This window comes from Neopsephotus bourkii, unplaced genomic scaffold, assembly GCF_033783945.1.
Source record: "Neopsephotus bourkii isolate Nb327-2 ecotype Australia unplaced genomic scaffold, CSIRO-AGI_Nbou_v1 NB_1548, whole genome shotgun sequence".
Taxonomy (NCBI): domain Eukaryota; kingdom Metazoa; phylum Chordata; class Aves; order Psittaciformes; family Psittacidae; genus Neopsephotus; species Neopsephotus bourkii.
In genome coordinates this window covers 1-22,586 of record NW_026902024.1, presented here as the reverse complement: position 1 = coordinate 22,586, position 22,586 = coordinate 1, and the positions used below count along the sequence as shown (strand labels likewise).

The 22,586-nt window shown below is 58.9% G+C and overlaps 2 protein-coding genes across 4 annotated transcripts; one reads left to right on the top strand and one right to left on the bottom strand.

Annotated features, from left to right (window-relative positions):
• Positions 1 to 65: 65 nt before the first annotated feature.
• On the bottom strand, positions 66 to 13,353 carry PATL1 (PAT1 homolog 1, processing body mRNA decay factor). 3 transcript variants are annotated; one of them, XM_061370948.1, is made up of 19 exons: positions 13,238 to 13,353; positions 11,150 to 11,261; positions 10,335 to 10,546; positions 10,175 to 10,252; positions 8,837 to 9,031; positions 8,648 to 8,749; positions 8,334 to 8,423; positions 8,043 to 8,257; positions 7,875 to 7,964; positions 7,522 to 7,705; positions 5,324 to 5,447; positions 3,832 to 3,929; positions 3,671 to 3,730; positions 3,114 to 3,262; positions 2,867 to 3,026; positions 1,276 to 1,431; positions 526 to 617; positions 284 to 433; positions 66 to 178 (listed from the first exon to the last, which is right to left on the bottom strand). In XM_061370948.1, exons 1-19 carry the CDS (start codon positions 13,250 to 13,252, stop codon positions 157 to 159), a joined length of 2,304 nt encoding a protein of 767 aa, XP_061226932.1. In that variant the 5' UTR covers positions 13,253 to 13,353; the 3' UTR covers positions 66 to 156. The 3 variants fall into 3 exon arrangements, with proteins under 3 accessions (XP_061226932.1, XP_061226935.1, XP_061226934.1); XM_061370951.1 differs by having other exon boundaries at positions 8,654 to 8,749; positions 13,238 to 13,284; XM_061370950.1 differs by having other exon boundaries at positions 10,175 to 10,249; positions 13,238 to 13,284.
• A 1,364-nt stretch (positions 13,354 to 14,717) lies between these two features.
• On the top strand, positions 14,718 to 22,363 carry LOC133221771 (syntaxin-3-like; the record flags this gene model as incomplete). Its single annotated transcript, XM_061370946.1, has 5 exons — positions 14,718 to 14,755; positions 17,239 to 17,319; positions 17,394 to 17,493; positions 20,709 to 20,783; positions 22,257 to 22,363. Coding segments are annotated over exons 1-5 (393 nt in total), but the record flags the coding sequence as incomplete, so codon positions are not given.
• Positions 22,364 to 22,586: the final 223 nt, after the last annotated feature.

The following is a 22,586-nucleotide window of genomic DNA, read 5'->3' as shown; positions in this document are numbered from 1 at the left end:
GGAGAAGCGCTTTCCCCAAGGTTTGGGGCTGGGAAAGGTGTTCTCCCACCCCAACACAGCGGGATGACGATGGTTGGGGTGTATTGGGGGGGGAACCCATGCCCTCCATCCATCTTCAGGAACACTCCGGTGCCGAGGAGCCGCAGAGGTGATGTCCTACCGGATCCCGTGCACTAAGCTGGGATGTTGGGAAAACAAGGATGGAAAAGGGTCAAAGGAGATGGAAAAAGGATGGGAAAGACCCCCCCCCCCCACACTCGTCCCAGTTTGGGGGTGCACTTACTGCAGTTTTGTCTCCAGCAGGTTGAGCTTCTGCTGGTCCACGTAGCGAGAGAAGAGGGAGAGGAGGTTGGAAGGGGTGGACACCGGCTTGGCCAAAGCTGCCTGAGGGATGCGCAGGAGCTCCCGGGTTGCCATGAGCATCAGCTCCGTCCTGTTGGGAATGCAATGGGAAGAGAGGAGCCCATCAGGAGGTGCTGTAGGGTTCCTTCTTCATCACCCTTTCCTCCTTATGGAGACACTCACCACTGGTTGTCCTGCATGAGCTCCGTGCTGCTGTCCGAGCTCTGCAGCTCCTCCCCACGGCTCAGGACCAAGTACAGCAGGGACAGCCCGAACTGCATGGAGATAGGGAGGTTGGGAAGGAATCCCTATGGCAGTGGGGAGCTTTCCTCCCTAGAATCACCTCCCAGTCCTGCTGGGGATGGTGGGGAGATCCCTGACAACACCCTAAGGAGGAGAGACTTGGAACGGGCTCATGCTGGTGTCCCTGGAATGCTTTGTGCTGGAAGGGAGCTTAAATCCCATCCAGCTCCATCCCCAACCCCTTGCACTGGAGCAGCTTGCTCCGAGCCCCTGTGTCCTTGAGCACTGCCAGGGATGGGGCAGCCACAGCTTCTCTGGGCACCCTGTGCCAGCGCCTCAGCACCCTCACAGGGAAGAGCTTCTGCCTAAGAGCTCAGCTCAGTCTCCCCTCGGGCAGGTTCAAGCCATTCCCCTTGGCCTGGCCCTACAGGCCCTTGTCCCAAGCCCCTCTCCAGGTTTCCTGCAGCCCCTTTAGGCACTGGAGCTGCTCTAAGGTCTCCCCTTCAGGAGCCTCCCCTTGTCCAGGCTGCTCCATCCCATACTCCAAACAGCCCCGCATCCCTCCTGCTGCTGCCCCATAGCCAAACACCCCCAATTCCCCAACAAAGGAAGCACAGAACCGGTGCCATGGCTACACCCAGCACTGGGAGAACCCCAAGGATTGAGCTGGGAAGGCTGAGTGGGCATCACCTTGTTCTGGAGCACAGCAGTGAGGTGCAGGTTGGTGGGCGCTGGTGCGGGTGCGCTCTGAGGTAGGTTTGTTAACTGCTGCACGAGGCTGGTGACTGTCCCCAGGGGAAGGTGGTAGAGGACGTGGGAGAAGGGCCTCAGCAGGCAGGGCAGCACCTGCAGGGAGAGGAGCAGAGGGGTGAGAGCAGGGAATTGTGCTTCCCATGGGATGCTGTGCACGGCAGCAAGCTCCTGCACCAGCACTGCCTCCGCTTCCCACCCCTTTAGGCTTCAGGTCCCATCAGATTGTTGCCTTTTGCCTTCCAAATCCTCCTTTTTTTCTCCAAACAAGCTTGGATTTATTCCATGGATCCCTGTGGGTTTATTCCAGGGATCCCTGTGGTTTTATTCCGTGGATCCCTGTGGTTTTATTCCGTGGATCCCTGTGGTTTTATTCCATGGATCCCTGTGGTTTTATTCTGTGGATCCCTGTGGTTTTATTCTGTGGATCCCTGTGGTTTTATTCCGTGGATCCCTGTGGGTTTATTCCATGGATCCCTGTGGTTTTATTCCACGGATCCCTGTGGTTTTATTCCATAGATCCCTGTGGTTTTATTCCGTGGATCCCTGTGGTTTTATTCCATGGATCCCTGTGGTTTTATTCTATGGATCCCTGTGGTTTTATTGCGTGGATCCCTGTGGTTTTATTCCACGGATCCCTGTGGTTTTATTCCACGGATCCCTGTGGTTTTATTCTATGGATCCCTGTGGTTTTATTCCATGGATCCCTGTGGGTTTATTCCACAGATCCCTGTGGTTTCACTCCACGGATCCCTGTGGTTTTATTCCACAGATCCATGTGGGTTTACTCCATGGATCCCTGTGGTTTTACTCTATGGATCCCTGTGATTTTATTCCACAGATCCATGTGGTTTCACTCCATGGATCCCTGTGGTTTTACTCTATGGATCCCTGTGATTTTATTCCACAGATCCATGTGGTTTCACTCCATGGATCCCTGTGGTTTTACTCTATGGATCCCTGTGATTTTATTCCACAGATCCATGTGGTTTCACTCCATGGATCCCTGTGGTTTCATTCCACGGATCCCTGTGGTTTCATTCCATGGATCCCTGTGGTTTCACTCCACGGATCCCTGTGGTTTTATATTCCATGGATCCCTGTGGTTTTATTCCACAGATCCCTGTGGTTTTATATTCCATGGATCCCTGTGGTTTTGTTCCATGGATCCCTGTGGTTTTATTCCCTACATAAACCAGGCTGCAAAGGACACCAGGAGCTCAGCCCTTGGAACCCTGTCCCCTCTTCTCCATGCCTCCATTGTCACTCAATGAGCTGGGCCTATGGCTCTTCAGACAAGACCCGGACTCAACCAAAGGCCCTGTGTCCCAAACCCTCCCTCTTCCTTCCCGTGCTGTGCCAGCAGTGGGGATGGACCCTGCCAGGAGCTCCTGCAGCCTTCCCAATGTCCCACCAGGGGCAGGATCCATCCTTAGGACACTGCTTGCCCTCAAACAAGAGGAGAGGAGATCAGCTCCATCCCCACAGCAGATCACAGCAAGGAGACCATTCCCAACCTCTGGAATCTCACCTCATCCTGAGCATCCTTCTTGATGAGGAAGGGCAGGTTCCTGGCTGTGGCCATGAGCACGTCGGCCCCTTGCTCTGGGGACAGGAAGGGCAGGATGCGGGCTACGAGGCGCTTCCCTTTGCGGATGCACATGATCTGCATGAAGTGGTCATCGCTCGGCCTGGGGAGGAGAGAAGATTCCAACACTTGGGAAGTGTTCCTTGGGGAAGTGCCCATAACCAAGCCACGGAGCCCACCTCCCACTGACCTGTCCTGCCCGGGTGCCTTCCCCCTCAGGTTGTCGTACATGTCACAGATCTTCTGCTTCCTCTCGCCCATCAGGGCCGGCCTCTCCCCTTCCAGGCTCAGGAGGTAGCGTCTCTCATAGTCCTCTACGTCCAGGAGGAGGCTGTATGTCTGCAGGAGACACAGGGATCTGCTTGTGCTGCTCCATAGGGAACCAGGATGCCTTTTCCCCAACCACGGCTGTCCCATCTCCTTTGCTGCCTATAGGAAGGGTGTATCCTGACCAGATCCCATCCAAACCTCCTTCAACCCCAGTATGGGAATGGATTGAGCAGGGGATCCTGTGTCCTGGGTGGCTGCAGAGCTCATGTGTTACCACTCTTAGTCCATAAGAGACCATCCAAAGCCCATCCAGGCTGGGTCCCACCTCCAGCCTTTGCCCATGAGCAGAACCTCAGCCACCACCTGGATGTCCATAGGAGCTCAATGGTACCAACCCCACACTCCCCATGCCCACTCCTTCTCCTTGATGCCCCACCACGCACCTCCTGAGGACCATAGCGACCCATTGGAACCCACCTTCTCGATCGTGACAAGGGTCTGGCGCCTCTTGTCCCGAACCTGCTTCTCCTTTGTCTCCTGTTGCGTTGGGGACAATGGGTCAAGGCTGTGACAGCTCCAATGGTGGCCAACCACCAGCCCCAGAGCTGCACTGGAGGGGAGGCAGGAGCAGGACTCACATCATCCTCACTGCGGGACGTCACCACGGCGTCGATCATCTTGCGAGGGTTGTTGACGCTGGAGACTGTGAGCTTCCCTAGGGAGCCCTCAAACTGCACTGCAGGAAGGAGGGGGGCACAGGGAGTCAGGGTGGAGATCAGCCCATCTCGTCCATCTCCAGGCCAGCAGGAGCACTGGGGCTACCTCCTAACTCTGTCCAGCACCAGCAAATCCCAGTGTCCCAGCCTGGAATGAATCATCACCACCCTATACCCATAGAGATGCGTGGAGAACACCACCCCCCTACACCCATAGAGATGTGTGCAGAACACCACCCCCTACACCCATAGAGATGCGTGCAGAACACCAGCACCCTACACCCATAGAGATGTGCAGAACCACCACGACCCTACACCTATAGAGGTGTGTGCAGAACACCACCACCCTACACCCATAGAGATGTGCAGAACACCACCACCCCCCTACACCCATAAAGATGCGTGCAGAACACCACCACCCTATACCCATAGAGATGCATGGAGAACCACCACCCCCCTACACCCATAGAGATGTGTGCAGAACCACTACCCCCCTACACTCATAGAGATGTGCAGAACACCACCACCCTACACACATAAAGATGCATGGAGAACACCACCACCCTACACCCACAAAGATGAGCAGAGAACCAATACCACCCTACACCCATAGAGATGTGTGCAGAACCACCACCACCCTACACCCACAGAGCTGTATGGAGAACCACCACCACCCTACACCCATAGAGCTGTATGGAGAACCACCACCACCCTACACCCATAGAGATGTGTGCAGAACACCACCACCCTACACCCATAGAGATGTGTGCAGAACACCACCCCCCTACACCCATAAAGATGTGTGCAGAACACCACCACCCTATACCCATAGAGATGCATGGAGAACACCACCACCCTACACCCACAGAGATGAGCAGAGAACCAATACCACCCTACGCCCATAGAGATGTGTGGAGAACCATCACCACCCTACACCCATACAGGTGTGTGGAGAACCACCACCACCCTACACCCACAGAGCTGTAGGGAGAACCACCACCACCTTACACCCATAGAGATGTGTGGCAAACCACCACCAGCCTACACCCATAGAGCTGTATGGAGAACACCACCCTCTACCCATAGAGCTATATGGAGAACCACCACCACCACCACCCTACACCCATAGAGCTGTATGGAGAACCACCACCACCCTACACCCACAGAGCTGTATGGAGAACCACCACCACCCTACACCCACAGAGCTGTATGGAGAACCACCACCACCCTACACCCACAGAGCTGTATGGAGAACCACCACCACCCTACACCCATAGAGCTGTATGGAGAACCACCACCACCCTACACCCACAGAGCTGTATGGAGAACCACCACCACCCTACACCCACAGAGCTGTATGGAGAACCACCACCACCCTACACCCATAGAGCTGTGTGGAGAAGGGAGCCCTGACCTGGCTTGTAGGTGTGCTCCAGCTTGGCCACCTGAGGTGTGATGAGTTTAGTGCGTTCCTTCTTGGGACCATCACCGTGGACTTCCTCCGCTGCTGACAACTTCTCCAGCTTCTGGAAGTAATTCTGAGGATGGGGGGAGAGAAGAGGTTGAGCCCCCACCAAGAACCCAGCACATCCCACTGCCCAGCGTGTGCTCCATCCCTTCCCAGTACCACCAGTAGCCTCTAAACCACTGCAAGAGATGCTCCTCCTCTTTCCCATCACAAACAACGCCAACTCCACAACCCCTGTGTGATCCCTGACCCCAAGTCCTTCCCAGTACATTCCTCTTCACCCCATTGCTCCATCAGCACCATGGGAGGCTGGGGCCTCCCCCACTGCTGTTGTCCCATCCAGCCCGGCCAACGGTCGCCTCTTGTGCAATGGAGCAGCTCTGCTGACTCAGCCCGGTTGTGGCAGCTCCAGTTCCTCTGCTCTGCTGGGGATCTGCTCATCCCCAGCTCCCAGAGCCCCTCTGGAAGCAGCCCCAGGGATCCATGGGTTCCCAATGGAGTGAGGCCATGGAGCAGCTCTGCTCTGGAGCCAAACTGGGAGAGCTGGGCTGGGGCAGCCTGGACAAGAGAAGGCTCCTGAAGGGGAGACCTTAGAGCAGCTCCAGTGCCTAAAGGGGCTGCAGGGAACCTGGAGAGGGGCTTGGGACAAGGGTCTGTAGGGACAGGCCAAGGGGAATGGCTTGAACCTGCCCGAGGGGAGACTGAGCTGAGCTCTTAGGCAGAAGCTCTTCCCTGTGAGGGTGCTGAGGCGCTGGCACAGGGTGCCCAGAGAAGCTGTGGCTGCCCCATCCCTGGCAGTGCTCAAGGACACAGGGGCTTGGAGCAAGCTGCTCCAGTGGAAGGGGTTGGGGTTGGAGCTGGATGGGCTTTAAGGTCCCTTCATCCCACCCCATTCCATGATATCACCACGCTGGTGACTTCCCCTCCTCCTCTGCCCCACTCACGGCTGCTCCAGGACCGTTCTGTGTGTGCAGGTGCTACATGAGGATGGAGCCAAACAACTGCAACTGCGCCAGTCCCACTCCCAGCCAGTGCTGCTCCTAGCCAAGCATCCATCCGTCCATCCATCCGTCCACCCATACATCCATTCATCCATCCACCCACCCAGCCATACATCCATCCATCCATCCAGCCACCCAGCACCATTCGTCCATCCATCCAACAGCATCCGTCCGTCCATCCAACACCATCCGTCCATCCAGCACCACCCATCCATCCATCCATCCCCATCCGTCCATCCAACACCATACGTCCATCCATCCAACACCATCCATCCATCCAACACCATCCATCCATCCAGCACCACCCATCCATCCATCCCCATCCATCCATCCAGCCAGCACCATCCATCCATCCATTCACCCAGCACCATCCATCCATCCCCATCCATCCATCCACCCAACACCATCCATCCATCCATCCCCATCCATCCATCCCCATCCATCCATCCATCCCCATCCATCCATCCATCCATCCATCCACCCAGCACCATCCATCCATCCATCCATCCATCCATTCACCCAACACCATCCATCCATCCATCCACCCAGCACCATCCATCCACCCAGCACCATCCATCCATCCAGCACCATCCATCCACCCACCCAGCACCATCCATCCATCCATTCACCCAACACCATCCATCCACCCACCCCATCCATCCATCCATTCACCCAACACCATCCATCCACCCAGCACCATTCATCCATCCATCCATCCATCCATCCATCCCCATCCATCCATCCATCCACCCAGCACCATCCATCCATCCCCATCCATCCATCCATCCATCCACCAAAGCTCTCCTGCACTTCCCATTGAGTGGCTTTTCCCTGTGCAGCACTCCCAGTGTTTCACTGCTGCCGTCACACACAGCTCCCAGCATGGAGCAGATGCTCTCCCATTACCCTGAGCTTTCTGCTGCACCCTCCAAATCCACGCTGCCACGCTTGGATTTGGATTCTTCCCAGAACAGGAGCGCAGCTCTTCCCTTCCTACTGCTCCCATTCCCTTCCCTTCCTGGGGATGCTCATCCCATTCCCAATGGCTGCATCTAGAGATGCTTCCTGCACTGCATCACCCCTGGACACAGTTGGGGATACACCAATCCCATGGGAACATCTAAACCCCCCCCATGGCAATACCTGGTAGTAATAGTCATCCAGGTAGGGATCAGTGCTCTGGAGCTGCATCATCTGGATCTTGGACACCCAATCCTTCTCCCGCTGCAGCATGAGGTTGGCGTAGGGATCCTTCCTCACCTGCTCCTGGTGGCTGCTCCGGTGGCCCCCTCGATCCCCTATGGAGCCGTTGAGGCTCCGGTGCTGGCTGCCGGGAGGCAAGAAGGGCACCCGTGAGCACACAGGAGCTACAGGAAGGGACAGAGAGCGGTGCAGAGGCTGCTCCCCAACAGCACGACAGAGGTTTGGGGTGCGGGGTGGGGGGGGGGGTGTGATCCCACCATTCCCAGTGCCACCATCCCAGTCCCAGTGCTCACCTTCGGCTCTGCTGCTGCCGCTGGTGCAGGAGGCGCCGGTGCTGCGGGTGCAGATGGGTCGTGTCCGGGCGGAACAGTTGGGGTTGAGGCCTGGGGTAAGAGCAGGGAACGTCAAGGAAGGGCCATAAAGAGCAAGGAAAAGGATGGGAACAGGGACACGGAACCCACCTGAGGCTCTGGAGGTGGGAGCTGGGGCCTGGTGGGTGCTGGAGCTGTGAAGGAGGAGGAGGAGCAGGGGGAGCCCCGAAGAAGGCACGGAAGCCACTGGCTGGAGGCATCATCTGCCCGACCCTGCCCTGCAGCAGCTTGGGGTTCACGGAGGGAATGGGGCTCCCCACCAGGCCTGAGACCCGGGCAAACTGGCTGGGGGACATGCGGCCCGCCTGGAAGGGAACACAGGGAGTTATCCCATGGGATACCCAGTAAGATCCATATGGGATGTGTGGGAAGGGGCTTTACCTGGGCTCCTCCGAGCAGCTGAGCTCTCTGCAGGTGGGTGAGAACGGGGGAGACGCTGTGTGGGAATGGGTGGCCCAGGAGGGAGGAATTCTATGGGAAGAGGAAGGAATGAGGGATTCCAGTCACAACCATGGTGCACACATGGACAGGGAGCGGGTGATGGCACAAGGGGGAAGGACCAGAAGGAGATGAGGAGCCAATGGGCTGAGATATGGGGCTAGAGATGAGCAGCCCCATATCCAGCACCATCAGGGCCTGGAATTGCATGTGGAAGGAAGGGAATAGGGTGATGGGGAGCAGAGGAGGCTGGGTACCGGTACATTGCAGAGCTGGTTGGGGGACATCCTCTCTCCATAGGGAGCAGGGTAGCGCTGCTGCAGGGTGGCTCGGATGTGGACAGGCTTCGGACACAGGATCTAGGGCAGGAGGGAAGCAGAATGAGCCCAGCACGCCCCCCATGGTGGGGCAATGGGATGGACCCACACACACATATACACATGTACCTGCTGGTTGAAGCTGGGCACAGCAGCCTGCTTCGGGGGGGTGCCAATGGGGACAGCACGGACAGGGGGGCTCCCGATGATGGGGGATGAGGAACGCCGAGGCAGCGCCCGCTCTGATGGGTCCCGTTCATCATCACGGGGCTGGGGAGGCCTCTGGGGCAGGGCATAGTCCAGCACGGACACTGAGGGCATCTCCTGCAGGGGGGGATCCCAGTGGGATAATGGGAACCAAGGGGGAGGAGGGATGGCACCAGGGAGGGAGCTTTAAGCTCATCCGGTCCAACCATCACCCAGCACTGCCCCATGGCACCATGGCACTGAAGGGAGCATCCCCTGAACACCCGCAGGGATGGGGGCTCTCTGAGCACCCTCTGGGGCAGGAATTGTTCCTCAGCTCCATCTAACCCTGCCCTGGTGCAGCTTGAGGCCGGTTCCTCTTGTCCCATCCCTTGTTCCTTGGGAGCAGAGCCCAGCCCCTCCTGGCTCCATCCTCCTGTCAGGCAGTTGGAGGCAGCCATCAGGTCCCCCCTGAGCCTTCTCTTCTCCATCTGAACCCCCCAGCTCCCTCAGCCCTTCCCCATCACCCTTGGGCTCCAGGCCCTGCCCCAGCTCCATTGCCCTGCTCTGGCCCCGCTCCAGCCCCTCAAGGTCTCTCTTGCAGTGAGGGGCCCAGAGCTGAGCCCAGGATCCGAGGTGCAGCCTCCCCAGTGCCCAGCACAGGGGCCCAGTCCCTGCCCTGCTCCTGCTGCCGCACTGGTGCTGGTGCAGGCCAGGACGCTGGGGGCTCCTTGGGCTCAAGCTGCTCCTGCTCAGCTCCAGCAGCTCCTTCCCAAGCCCGCCCCGTTCCATTGGGGCCCAAGCGCAGGCCCCAGCCCTGAGCCCTGCTGGAGCTCAGCCCATGGATCCAGCCTGGCCACATCCCTCTGCACCCCTCCTGTCCTGCAGGGAGCACATCCCATCGCTCACACCACAGTGGGACCCCCAAAGCCCACGTCACCACGAGCTGCTCACCCCCAGCCCATCCTAGAGCAGGATGGGGCCACCCAACCCCTTGTGCTCCCCTTTAGAACCTGACCCTTCCTGAACCCACAACAGAAACCAAGACCAAACCCCATTGCCCCGAGGCACCCACATCCCAATGGCAGCGTTGACATCCCTCAGGCACCATGGATACTGATAATGCCCCAATACACACCTATAGCATCCAAGGGGAACGATGCCCAAGAGGAGACAACCTGCACATTCCCTATCCCAGGCTGACCCATAGATGCTCCCACACAGCACCGACCTCCCCTCTCAGCACCCATCCTGCTCCCACCATGGTTCCCATCACCCTACCTGAGCGAGGAGCGGGCCCCTCATACGCCGCAGCACAGCCGAGCTATCCCAGATGCTGGAATTGAGCCCTCCAGCCTGCTGGAAACACACTGGGAATCAACAGGGCTCTACTGGGATGCACCCCCCCCCTCTTCCCCAAGGTGCTGATCCCAACCCCGACCTGTGTAGGGCCGCGGGTCTGCACTGCCTGCATGATGGCAGGGTCCTCCAGCTCGCTGTCGATGACCAGCCGGGTCAGCCGCTCGGCCAGTGTGGCCTCCGGGTCCCCCAGCAGGTCCAGGTCCTCGGTGCTGGCCCCATCCTGCTCCCTGCTGGCCATGGGTTTGTCCTCCAGCTCGGCCAGGCGCTCGTGGGCCTCCTGCCAGTCGTCATCTGATGGGGTGGGGGGTGAATGGGGGTTTAGTGCAAAGGGGTTGGGATTGGGGGAGCTTTAAGGGCCCTTCCAACCTAATCCATTCCATGGTGGCAATGGAAGGGGGGTGTGGATGGAGGGGATGGGAGTTTGAAGGAGGAGCAGCTCTGCTCTGGAGCCAGGCTGGGAGAGCTGGACAAGGGAAGGCTCCTGAAGGGGAGACCTTAGAGCAGCTCCAGTGCCTAAAGGGGCTGCAGGGAACCTGGAGAGGGGCTTGGGACAAGGGCCTGTAGGGACAGGCCAAGGGGAATGGCTTGAACCTGCCCGAGGGGAGACTGAGCTGAGCTCTTAGGCAGAAGCTCTTCCCTGTGAGGGTGCTGAGGCGCTGGCACAGGGTGCCCAGAGAAGCTGTGGCTGCCCCATCCCTGGCAGTGCTCAAGGACACAGGGGCTTGGAGCAAGCTGCTCCAGTGGAAGGGGTCCCTGAATGATGGGCATTGGAACTGGAGTTGCTTTATGCTCCTTTCCCAATCCATTCCCTATTGGGACCACACACTGGGGGCTATAGGAATGAACAGGAGGTGGGCAGCAGTGTATGCCCCCCCTATCCCCACCCATACTCACCAACAGCCCCAGCTCCAAACGTGTCATCATTAAACTGGTCGATATCTTCATCCTCCTCCCCCAGGCCTTGGAAAGCATCTTCATCCTCATCCAGCGGGCAGTCCTCTAAGGACTATGGGGGAAAAGGGAATCAGAACCGACCCTGATCCCCTCAGACCCCCTTCTGCCTCAGAACCAGACCTATGGGGGGGTCCAAGGGACGGGCTGGGGGGGGGGGTCAAAGGCCCAGCACACCCCATCTCTCTCCCACCCCGCCATTAAGCCCTATGGAACCCCTATTAAATTCTATGGACATCCCCCACATTAACCCCTATGGATGCCCCCCATTAACCCCTATGGACATCCCCTACATCAACCCCTATGGATGCCCCCCATTAACCCCTATAGACATCCCCCACATTAACTCCTATGGATGCCCCCCATTAACCCCTGTAGACATCCCCCACATTAACCCCTATGGATGCCCCCCATTAACCCCTATGGACATCCCCTACATTAACCCCTATGGATGCCCCCCATTAACCCCTATAGACATCCCCCACATTAACCCCTATGGATGCCCCCCATTAACGTCGACAGACACCCCCCACATTAACCCCTATGGATGCCCCCCATTAACCCCTATAGACATCCCCCACATTAACCCCTATGGATGCCCCCCATTAACCCCTATGGACATCCCCACATTAACCCCTATGGATGTCCCCCATTAACCCCTATAGACATCCCCCACATTAACCCCTATGGATGCCCTCCATTAACCTTGATAGACACCCCCCACATTAACCCCTATGGATGCCCCCCATTAACCCCTACAGGCTTTCCCAACAGACCCCCCCCTTTACCCCATATGGACCTCCCCATTAACCCCTACAGACCCCTATAGACACTCTCCCTTTTAACCTCTATGAACCCCCCCACTAACTCCTATGGACTCCCACTATTGATCCCTATAGACCTCTCCTTTAACCTCTATGGACCCCATGTAAACCCCTATAGGCTCCCCCCCATTAACCCCTACAGAGTCTTCCTACTACCTGCCCCATTAATCCCTAAAACCCCCCCATAGAACCCTATGGACCTCACCCACTAATCCCTATAGATCCCCCCCTCCATTAACCCCTATGGAACTTCCCCATTATCTCCTATAGATCCCCCCTATAGACACCATCCACTAGCCCCCATTGACCCCCCCATTAAACCCCTATAGAACCCCCCCATTAACTCCTACAGATCCCCCTATAGATCCCCCACATTAACCCCCACAGACCCCATTAACCACTATAGACCTCCATGAATCCTCCCCATTAACCCCTACGGACCCCCCCCCCCCATTAACCCCCACAGAATCCCCCCCACAGACCCCTATGGACTGGCCCTATGAACCTCTATAGACCCCCATGGATCCCCCCCATTAAGACCTATGGACTCCCCCTATTAACCCCACAGACCCCCCCATACAGACCCCTATGGACCTGCCCCAGGAACCCCTATAAACGCCCATGGACCCCCCCCATTAACCCCCACAGACCCCCCCTTACAGACCCCTATCGACCGGCCCCATTAAACCCTATGGACCCCCCCCCATTAACCCCCACAGAACCCCCCTTACAGACCCCTATGGACCGGCCCCATTAAACCCTATAGACCCCTATGGACCCCCACCATTAACCCCCACAGAAACCCCCTACAGACCCCTATGGACCGGCCCCATTAACGCCTATAGACCCCCATGGACCCCCCCCATTAACCCCCACTGAACCCCCCCTACAGACCGGCCCCATTAACCCCTATAAACCCCCATGGACCCGCCCCCATTAACCCCCACAGAACTCCCCCTACAGACCCCTATGGGCCGGCCCCATTAAACCCTACAGACCCCTATGGACCCCCCTCCATTAACCCCGACAGACCCACCCCTACAGACCCCCATGAACCCCCCCCCATTAACCCCTATGGACTCCCCCTATAGACCCCCCATGGACTCCCCCCATTAACCCCTATGGACCCCCCCATAGACCCCCTATGGACCCCCCCATAGACCCCTATGGACCTCCCCAGCTCCCCCATGGCCCCTTCCCCTCTCACCTGATACCGGAACATGGCGCCGGCGGCGGCGCCCACCGCCCGCTCCGGCCCTCGGGCCCCCGCCGCGCAGGCGCGGGCGCAGGCGCATGACGTCACCCGCGGCCCTCAGGGCGGGGTAAGGGACAGGGTGGATGGGGTGCGCATGCGCGGAGGCACGGCGCGGGAGAAGGGGGCGTGGCTTGAGTAGGACACGCCTACTTAGAGGGATTAAAGGCGCCGCTGGTCTTAAAGGGCCAGCGCACCCCGGAACGGGTCGGTTCCGGTGGTGATCCCTGAACGCATTCCCTATGTGCGGGTGTGTCCCCCCCTATCCACAGCTGTGTCACCCCCAGGGGTGCTCCTCGTCCCCAGATGTGCCCCATAGCCATGTCCCCACCAGCTGTGACCCAGATGTGTCCCCAGATGTGATTCTTGTCCCCCCCCAGATGTGACCCCCTTGTCTCCAGGTGTGATCCTTGTCTCCAGATGTGACGCCTCTACCCAGATGTGCCCACCCATAGTGACACATGGACATGACTCCCCCAGATGTGTCCCCCAGCTGGGACCTGTATCCCTGGCCACGTCCCCTGCCCCAGATGTGTCTCCAGATTTGTCCCCTATCCCCATCCACGTGCCCCCAACTCTGACCCCTATCCATAACCATGTCAACAGCCACATCCCCTGTCTCCAGTCATGCTCATTGTTGTGTCCCCTATCTGCAACCGTGTCCCCACATACCCCCTATCCCTATCCATGTTCCTTATCCCTATCCATGTCCCCTATCCCTATCCATGACCCTTATCCCTATCCATGACCCTTATCCCTATCCATGTCCCCTATCCATCTTCAGCTGTGTCCCCCAGCTGTGATCCCTACCCATAACCCTGTCCCTAGCCATGTCCCCTATCCCTGTCTATAACCATACCCCCATCCATGTCCCCTATCCCTACCCATAACCATGGTCCCATCCATGTCCCCTATCCCTATCCCTGTCCCTATCCCTATCCATGTCGCCTATCCCCATCCATAACCATGTCCCTATCTCTATCTGTGTCCCTGTTCCCATCCCTATCCCTATCCATGTCCCCATCCCCATCCATTACCATGTCCCTATCCCTATCCCTATCTGTGTCCCTGTCCCCATCCCTGTCCCTATCCCTATCATGTCCCCATCCCCATCCCTATCCCTATCCATGTCCCCATCCCCATTCCCGTGTCCCCTCCTCTCCCCCTTCACCCCCCCCCATCATGGCCCTCCCCATCCTCCCCCATCACCACCCTCCCCCCCCCCCCCGTTACCGACCCCGGGGGTACCGGGGCGGTGCCGCAGGTACCGGCCCCTCCTCCTGGTCCCTCCCCTCTCTCCCCCCCCCCCGGGGATTAACGCAGGGCCCGGTGCTACCGGTAGCGCCCGCTGCTGATGGAGGAGGCCTGAGAAGGGGGGGGCCGGGGGGGGGGGGGGAGCATCCTCATCCCTGCGGGACACGGGGGGACCCCCCCGCGGGCACCATGAAGGACCGGTTGGAGCAGCTCAAGGCGGTGAGAGCCGGGGGGGGGTGATGATGGAGCCCCCCCCTTCCATTGGGTGCTATGGGGATGGGGGGCACCATGGGGATGGGGGGCACCATGGGGATGGGGGGGCTCGGAGACCCACATTAATGATGGATGGGGGTTATAGGGATGGGGGGGCTCGGAGACCCACATTAATGATGGATGGGGGTTATAGGGATGGGGGTCTGAGACCCACATTAATGGTGGATGGGGGTTATAGGGATGGGGGGCTCGGAGACCCACATTAATGATGGATGGGGGTTATAGGGATGGGGGGCTCGGAGACCCACATTAATGGTGGATGGGGGTTATAGGGATGGGGGGCTCTGAGACCCACATTAATGATGGATGGGGGTTATAGGGATGGGGGGACCCTGATACCCCCCCAAGCTGTATGGGGGCACCATGGGGATGGAGCATCCTGAGACCTCCCCAATGCTCAATGGGGACACTATGGGGATGGGGGGGACAACAAGAGATCCAGCCCCACATCAATGGGGCCGTTGGGTGAAAGGGACTTTGGGCTTACACCTCTGTGACCCCATATGGAGGGCCATCAACCCCCCCTTATAAACACTGCTCCCCCCATGCTATGGGGTGCAATGGGGACACCCCCACCCCATTGCATGGGACTGGAGCAGGGGGCATCCATGCTATGGGGTGGCAGGGAATGGATGGGGGGTGCCCAGCGCCCCATCTTGCACCCCACAGCTCACCCTTCTCCCGCCACCACCACCACTTCCTCTTCCCATTGCCCGCCCTATTGCGGGGCCCCTTTCACCCCATATAAAACCTTCCCACCCCCCCTATATATGGGGGTCCCCGCAGCCCCCCAAGCTGCCCCCCAGGCTGTGGTGTGGGGCAGCAGCCGGGGCAGGGAGGCTTGGCAGGGATTTAGCTGGGATTATGGAGCCAGAGGATAAAGCCTTGGGATGGGAGGCAGGGATTAGGGTTATTTTTACTCCATTGGGAGCAACGGGGGGGGGTTTGGGGGGTCCCCATATGGGGTTTGTGCCCCATGGCAGGGGTGGGCACACAAAGGTGTTGGGGGGGCAGAGGGGGAGTGGAAGGGATGGGGTTGGTGCTCTAAGGGCTGGTGTAGATACAGGAGTGCATGAGGAGGGGGGGACCAGGCGCGACGCCAGGGTGAGGGGTGACAGCGCCTTTGGGTCCCCATTGAGCCCCAGCACTGCAGGGTGAGGTCAGGGGTGGAGGAACCTGTCCCATGTCCCCATCCCGTCCCCATCCCATCACCATCATTGTCCCCATCCCGTCCCCATCCCTGTCCCCATCCCATCCCCATCCCCATCCCCATCTCCATCCCCATTCCCATCCCATCCCCGTCCCCATACCATCCTCATTCCTGTCCCCATGCCATCCCCATCCCTGTCCCCATCCCTGTCTCCATCCCATCCCCATCCCATCCCCATCATTGTCCCCATCCCATCCCCATCCCTGTCCCCATCCCTGTCCCCATCCCTGTCCCCATCCCATCCCCATAATTGTCCCCATCCCCATGGGTGTCCCCATCCCCATGGGTGTCCCCATCCCATTCCCATCCCCATCCCATCCCCATCCCCATCCCCATCCATTGTCCCCATCCCATCCCCATCCCCATCCCCATCCCCATCCCATCCCCATCCATCCCCATCCCATCCCCATCCCCATCCCCATTCCCATCCCACCCCATCCCATCCCCATCCCCGTCCCCATTGCATCCCCATCCCTGTCCCCATCCCTGTCCCCATCCCATCCCCATCCCATCCCCATCATTGTCCCCATCCCGTCCTCATCCCTGTTGCCATGCTCCACCAATCCCTTAATTCCCAGCTGTGTACAGCCAGATGTGACAGGAACACAATGTCCTCCCTTATGTAGATGTCCCCCCCTTGGCCCACCATATCCCTATGGGGTTGTTGTCACCATGTCCCTATGGGGTGGTTGTCACCATGTCCCTATAGGGTTGTTGTCACCATCTCCCTATGGGGTGGTTGTCACCATGTCCCTATGGGGTTGTTGTCACCATCTCCCTATGGGGTTGTTGTCACCATGCCCCTATGGGGTTGTTGTCAATATGTCCCTATAGGGTTGTTGTCACCATCTCTCTATGGGGTTGTTGTCACCATCTCCCTATGGGGTTGTTGTCACCATCTCCCTATGTGGTTGTTGTCACCACATCCCTATGGGGTTGTTGTCACCATATCCCTATGGGGTTGTTGTCACCATATCCCTATGGGGTTGTTGTCACCATCTCCCTATGGGGTTGTTGTCACCATATCCCTATGGGGTTGTTGTCAGCGTGTCGCTATGGGGTGGTTGTCACCATATCTCTATGGGGTTGTTGTCACCATCTCCCTATAGGGTTGCTGTCCCCATATCCCTATAGGGTTGCTGTCCCCATGCCCCTATGGGATTGCTGTCCCCATGGGGTGCCCGTCACCCTCTGAGCTCTGCCCCATTGCCCCCCATAGAAGCAGGATGCGGACGATGACACGGAGGAGCTGGAGATCGCAGTGGACAACACGGCCTTCATGGACGAGTTCTTCTCGGAGGTGAGCGGTACCCAGGGATGGGGATGGGGGGCACGGGGCTGTCCCCTCACCCCTGCTCCTCCCCTTGGCCTCAGATCGAGGAGACCCGGCAGAACATCGACAGGATCTCGGAGAACGTGGAGGAGGCCAAGAAGCTCTACAGCATCATCCTGTCAGCGCCCATCCCCGAGCAGAGTCAGTGCGGCATCCATGTCCTGCATCCCCATCCCATGTGGTACCCATGTCCCGCATCCCCGTCCCATGTGGTACCCATGTCCCGCATCCCCGTCCCATGTGGTACCCATGTCCTGCATCCCCGTCCCATGTGGTACCTCTCCTGCATCCCCATCCCATGTGGTACCCATCTCCTGCATCCCCATCCCGTGTGGTACCCATGTCCTGCATCCCCATCCCGTGTGGTACCCATGTCCTGCATCCCCATCCCATGTGGTACCCATGTCCTGCATCCCCATCCATGTGGTACCCATGTCCTGCATCCCCATCCCATGTGGTACCCATGTTCTGCATCCCCATCCCGTGTGGTACCCATGTCCTGCATCCCCATCCCGTGTGGTACCCATGTCCTGCATCCCCATCCCATGTGGTACCCATGTCCTGCATCCCCATCCCATGTGGTACCCATGTCCTGCATCCCCATCCCCTGTGTACCCATGTCCTGCATCCCCATCCCGTTAGGTACCCATTCTCCTGCATCCCCATCCCGTGTGGTACCCATGTCCTGCATCCCCATCCCATGTGGTACCCATGTCCTGCATCCCCTATCCCCGTGTGGTACCCATGTCCTGCATCCCCATCCCATGTGGTACCCATGTCCTGCATCCCCATCCCGTGTGGTACCCATGTCCTGCATCCCCATCCCATGTGGTACCCATGTCCTGCATCCCCATCCCGTGTGGTACCCATCTCCTGCATCCCCATCCCATGTGGTACCCATGTCCTGCATCCCCATCCCATGTGGTACCCATGTCCTGCATCCCCATCCCATGTGGTACCCATGTCCTGCATCCCCATCCCATGTGGTACCCATGTCCTGCATCCCCATCCATGTGGTACCCATCTCCTGCATCCCCATCCCATGTGGTACTCATGTACTGCATCCCCATCCCATGTGGTACCCATGTCCTGCATCCCCATCCCGTGTGGTACCCATGTCCTGCATCCCCATCCCGTGTGGTACCCATGTCCTGCATCCCCGTCCCGTGTGGTACCCATGTCCCGCATCCCCATCCCATGTGGGACCCATGTCCTGCATCCCCGTCCCATGTGGGACCCATGTCCTGCATCCCCGTCCCATGTGGTACCCATGTCCTGCATCCCCATCCATGTGGTACCCATGTCCTGCATCCCCGTCCCATGTGGTACCCATGTCCTGCATCCCCATCCCCATGTGGTACCCATGTCCTGCATCCCCGTCCCATGTGGTACCCATGTCCTGCATCCCCGTCCCATGTGGTACCCATGTCCTGCATCCCCGTCCCATGTGGTACCCATGTCCTGCATCCCCGTCCCATGTGGTACCCATGTCCTGCATCCCCGTCCACGTGGTACCCATGTCCTGCATCCCCATCCCATGTGGTACCCATTCCTGGCATCCCCGTCCATGTGGTACCCATGTCCTGCATCCCCGTCCCATGTGGTACCCATGTCCTGCATCCCCGTCCCATGTGGTACCCATGTCCTGCATCCCCGTCCCATGTGGTACCCATGTCCTGCATCCCCATCCATGTGGTACCCATGTCCTGCATCCCCGTCCCATGTGGTACCCATGTCCTGCATCCCCATCCCATGTGGTACCCATGTCCTGCATCCAAATCCCATGTGGTACCCATGTCCTGCATCCCCGTCCCATGTGGTACCCATGTCCTGCATCCCCATCCATGTGGTACCCATGTCCTGCATCCCCGTTCCATGTGGTACCCATGTCCTGCATCCCCGTCCCATGTGGTACCCATGCCCTGCATCCCCGTCCCGTGTGGTACCCATGTCCTGCATCCCTATCCCGTGTGGTACCCATCTCCTGCATCCCCATCCCATGTGGTACCCATGTCCTGCATCCCCGTCCCATGTGGTACCCATGTCCTGCATCCCCGTCCCATGTGGTACCCATGTCCTGCATCCCCGTCCCATGTGGTACCCATGTCCTGCATCCCCGTCCCATGTGGTACCCATGTCCTGCATCCCCGTCCCGTGTGGTACCCATGTCCTGCATCCCCATCCCGTGTGGTACCCATGTCCTGCATCCCCATCCCATGTGGTACCCATGTCCTGCATCCCCGTCCCATGTGGTACCCATGTCCTGCATCCCCATCCATGTGGTACCCATGTCCTGCATCCCCGTCCCATGTGGTACCCATGTCCTGCATCCCCGTCCCATGTGGTACCCATGTCCTGCATCCCCATCCTTGTACCCATTTGCATCCCCTCCATGTGGTACCCATGTCCTGCATCCCCATCCCATGTGGTACCCATGTCCTGCATCCCCATCCCATGTGGTACCCATGTCCTGCATCCCCGTCCCATGTGGTACCCATGTCCTGCATCCCCGTCCCATGTGGTACCCATGTCCTGCATCCCCGTCCCATGTGGTACCCATGTCCTGCATCCCCATCCCATGTGGTACCCATGTCCTGCATCCCCATCCATGTGGTACCCATGTCCTGCATCCCCATCCCATGTGGTACCCATGTCCTGCATCCCCATCCCATGTGGTACCCATGTCCTGCATCCCCGTCCCATGTGGTACCCATGTCCTGCATCCCCGTCCCATGTGGTACCCATGTCCTGCATCCCCATCCCATGTGGTACCCATGTCCTGCATCCCCGTCCCATGTGGTACCCATGTCCTGCATCCCCGTCCCATGTGGTACCCATGTCCTGCATCCCCATCCCATGTGGTACCCATGTCCTGCATCCCCGTCCCATGTGGTACCCATGTCCTGCATCCCCATCCCATGTGGTACCCATGTCCTGCATCCCCGTCCCATGTGGTACCCATGTCCTGCATCCCCGTCCCATGTGGTACCCATGTCCTGCATCCCCGTCCCATGTGGTACCCATGTCCTGCATCCCCGTCCCATGTGGTACCCATGTCCTGCATCCCCATCCCATGTGGTACCCATGTCCTGCATCCCCGTCCCATGTGGTACCCATGTCCTGCATCCCCATCCCATGTGGTACCCATGTCCTGCATCCCCGTTCCATGTGGTACCCACGGGTGTCCTGCATCCCCATCCCATGTGATACCCATGGGTGTCCTGCATCCCCATCCCATGTGGTACCCGTGGGTGTCCTCACATCCCTGTCCCATCTGGTGGCTCTGTGTGTTCCCAGCAGTGTCACACATCCCATTCCCATTCCCATTCCCATTCCCACTGTGGTTCCTCCTGCAGAGACCAAAGATGACCTGGAGCAGTTGACAGCAGATATCAAGAAAATGGCCAACAGCGTCCGCAACAAACTCAAGAGTGAGCGACCGTGTCCCCATCCTGTCCCCATCCTCTCCCTGCATCCCGATCCTCTCCCCATCACTGTCCCTATGTCCCCATCCTGTCCCTATCCTCTCCCTGCATCCCGATCCTCTCCCCATCACTGTCCCTATGTCCCCATCACTGTACCCATGTCCCCATCCTGTCCCCATCCTCTCTCTGCATCCCCATCCTTTCCCCATCCTGTCCCTATCCTCTCCCTGCATCCCGATCCTCTCCCCATCACTGTCCCTATGTCCCCATCCTGTCCCTATCCTCTCCCTGCATCCCGATCCTCTCCCCATCACTGTCCCTATGTCCCCATCACTGTACCCATGTCCCCATCCTGTCCCCATCCTCTCTCTGCATCCCCATCCTTTCCCCATCCTGTCCCTATCCTCTCCCTGCATCCCCATCCTTTCCCCATCACTGTCCCTATGTCCCCATCACTGTACCCATGTCTCCATCCTGTCCCCATCCTCTCCCTGCATCCCCATCCTGTCTCCATCACTGTACTCATATCCCCATCACTGTCCCCATGTTGCTGTCCTGTCCCAGTTGCTGTCCCCATCACTGTGCTCATGTCCCCATTGCTGTCCCCATCGCTGTCCCCATGTCCCCATTGCTGTCCCCATGTCCCCATCGCTGTCCCATGTCCTCATCCTGTCCCCATTGCTGTCCCCATTGCTGTCCCCATGTCCCTGTCCTGTCCCCATTGCTGTCCCCATTGCTGTCCCCATTGCTGTCCCCATGGCCCCATTGCTGTCCCCATGTCCCTGTCTGTCCCCATTGCTGTTCCCCCCAGCTGTCTCCATCGCTGTCCCCATGTCCCCATTGCTATCCCCATGTCCCCATCACTGTCCCCATGTCCGCATCCTGTTCCCATCGCTGTCCCCATGTCCTCATCCTGTCCCCATTGCTGCCCCATGTCCCCATGCCCCCATTGCTGTCCCCATGTCCTCACTGCTGTCTGCATCGCTGTGCTCATGTCCCCATCACTGTTTCCATGTCCCCATCACTGTACCCATGTCCTCATCCTGTCCCCATCCTGTCCCCATCACTATCCCCATGTCCTCCTCCTGTCCCCATGCCCCCATTGCTGTCCCCATGTCCTCATTGCTGTCCCCATCTCCTCATCCTGTCCCCATTGCTGTCCCCATCCAGTCCCCATTGCTGTCCCCATGTCCTCACCGCTGTCCCCATCACTGTTCCCATGCCCCCATCACTGTCCCCATGTCCTCATCCTGTCACCATCCTGTACCCATTGCTGTCCCCACGCCCCCATTGCTGTCCCCATGTCTTCACTGCTGTCCCCACTGCTGTCCCCGTGTCCCAATCGCTGTCCCCACATCCCCATCACTGTCCCCATGTCCCCATTGTTGTCCCCATCACTATCCCCATGTCCCTATGGGGAGGTGGGGGTACCCCACAGCCATGGGGCAGGTCCCTGAGGGCCCGGCTCCTGCCTCCCAGGTATGGAGCGCAGCATCGAGCAGGACGAGGTGCGCTCCTCCGCTGACCTGCGCATCCGCAAGTCCCAGGTGAGCTCCGGCCCCATCCGGCCCCATGGAGCCTGTTCCCAATGGATGGGGATGGGATGGGGATGGGGATGGGATGGGGATGGGATGGGGATGGGATGGGGATGGGATGGGGATGGGATGGGGATGGGATGGGGATGGGATGGGATGGGGATGGGATGGGGATGGGGATGGATGGATGGATGGATGGGGATGGGATGGGGATGGGATGGGGATGGGGGATGGGGATGGATGGGGATGGGGATGGGGATGGGGATGGGGATGT